We start from the raw sequence: 2,249 nt of genomic DNA on the forward strand, positions 1-2,249 counted from the left end.
TTCCTCGATATGGCCATGGTGGTCATCAGTGACTGGAGTGCCTCAAATGTTTAGAATAATTAAAATAAAATAAATGTTGTCAAGTAAAAATTTGAACGTCATAGCTAGCTAGACATTATTTTCAATTGAAAAAAAATATTATAAAGCATAATATACTATAACCCTATCCTTAAAATGTATTTTCTTGTGGCCGCCTGACAGCAACCTGTAAATCTGGCGCGACAGTGAACGTGTTAATAAGTAAATGTTGTTCAAATTATATCGTGTTTGATATCATTTTCATCAGAAAAATCTCACCAACATGTTAAAAAAAATTTCAGATGAAAAAAAGTAAAATTAAAGAAATTATATTTTTCTATTATGATTTGCCGAGCCGTGTAATCTCGTAAAGGAAACCAACTGATGTAGCGTTACACGCTTGACTGACAGCGAGCGAGATAACATGGGCGCAGCAATGACGCATACCGAGGCGCAGGACCATCTATACTGTCCCTTGTAGAATCCAAACTTACTGACTCTTGTAGGGAATTTACTGTATTTAAAAATGTGATAAAGCAGGAAAGAGGTAGTTGCGCTTGGCCGCTAGGGACCTAAAATTGGGGGACTTCCATATGACGTGCACGACCCTGTGTGCAATTAAATCAATTAACTCCTTAACGCTCACGTTTTCTCAACTTGATATGCCAAAAAGATCAATTAATTATTTCCTAGGCTATAAACATAAGTTTCCCATTCCCAATTTATAATGTTGTAAGTTATTTCTTTAAAAAATGTAATTTCTTTACAAATGCAAGACATTTGCTCCGACGTTGAACACAGTTATGTTGAAGTTTACAGCCACATACATTGTCGAACTGAATAGACTGACAAATAATCAAAGAATCGTAAAATAATTATTAACAATTAATAAACAATATAAAAATTAATTTGTAATTTTTGTTACCGTGCGTTTTAACATTTCTACTGATATATAAACATATTCGTTATTCTTCTCAATTTTATCAAGCAAATCTGTTTACCACCCAGCATTTCTATACACAGATTTGACTATCTTTCGATATAACGAATCTCGCTGCCAACTTTATTACTTTCGCATGTGTTTGTATGCTTTTCAACGCTGGTGATGTCATGATTTGGCTTCTGTCATCTTTACTATATTCTATTTGCTATCGGTTCAGTCTATCAATATTCATTCAGCAAATCGTAACGGTGCGGCCTGATCTGTGCGTGCTTTCGCGTGAACTTTCAAAGTCGATTTTCTTCGAAACGAAAGCTCACACATCAAGAAATTTTATTCTACACTTTCGATTTACTTTTGAACGAGGAATCATCTTACACCCGGAGGACTGTATCACCTGTTTTCACCAATTATGTGAGTATACGTATCAACGCGTCTTGAATAAATAAACCGAATTCACTAGTTTCTCCATCTTTTATTATCTCACACTTTCGTGATTCAATTACACCGCACCTCGTAATTGTATTTCACTTACAATTACGAATAACGTGGTAATTTAATTAAACAACAAATCTAAATTACGAATTACCATATAATTCAAATTAATGTAATTGAATTGTAATTCTACACAACTCTGCGGCAGAAGTACATTCTCTAAATTCCTACAACATGATAGATCGAAAATAAACGTTACAGTGCTGCTTCATATCTAACTACCAACTTGTTCCAATCTATGTACACTGACTTTTAAATTCAGACAAGGGTCAAGTGTTCTATAAACATAGAACACCATTCTGATAAAATGAATTTGTCGTAAACAATAACGTGTGTATTATCCCTCCATCGACGCAATATTTATGCAGAAACCGACGACGGAAAAATATTCACAGACACCAACGGGGAACCGACCGAACCCGGGACCTTCGGCTTAGCAAGCCGAGGCTTTGCGCGCCACGCCAAACACTCCCTTTATATTGTCCCGTGTCAGTTTCCTATTTCTTGGGGTATGGAGGCCCCGATACTACATTTATTAATAATCTACGTACCAAGCATTGGACCACCAGTCAGAAGAATCACTCCATTCATGATCATTTGAATCCCAGCTGCGTTAGGTAGCCTCTGGATCGGTACGTATGAAGGTATTACCAAGCTCATGTACACCGAACGAATCCCTTTAGCTACACCTAACCCAACGGCCACAGATATCATCGAAAAAAATCCACTAACGAATAGCAGAGCTGTATTGAAGTATAACAAATTCGTATTAAAGAATATAAATGTGTCACGAAAT

At 36.1% G+C, this 2,249-nt stretch overlaps 1 protein-coding gene across 1 annotated transcript in view; it reads right to left on the reverse strand.

Annotated features, from left to right (window-relative positions):
* LOC108574566 overlaps positions 1-2,249 on the reverse strand; it is a 22,252-nt gene that overhangs the window by 4,732 nt on the left and 15,271 nt on the right. The window contains exon 9 of the mRNA XM_017937176.1: positions 2,005-2,196. Within this exon, the coding sequence (XP_017792665.1) occupies positions 2,005-2,196 (192 nt within the window). The remainder of the gene's footprint in view (positions 1-2,004; positions 2,197-2,249) is intronic.

Source organism: Habropoda laboriosa, unplaced genomic scaffold, assembly GCF_001263275.1.
Source record: "Habropoda laboriosa isolate 0110345459 unplaced genomic scaffold, ASM126327v1 scaffold175, whole genome shotgun sequence".
Lineage (NCBI taxonomy): Eukaryota > Metazoa > Arthropoda > Insecta > Hymenoptera > Apidae > Habropoda > Habropoda laboriosa.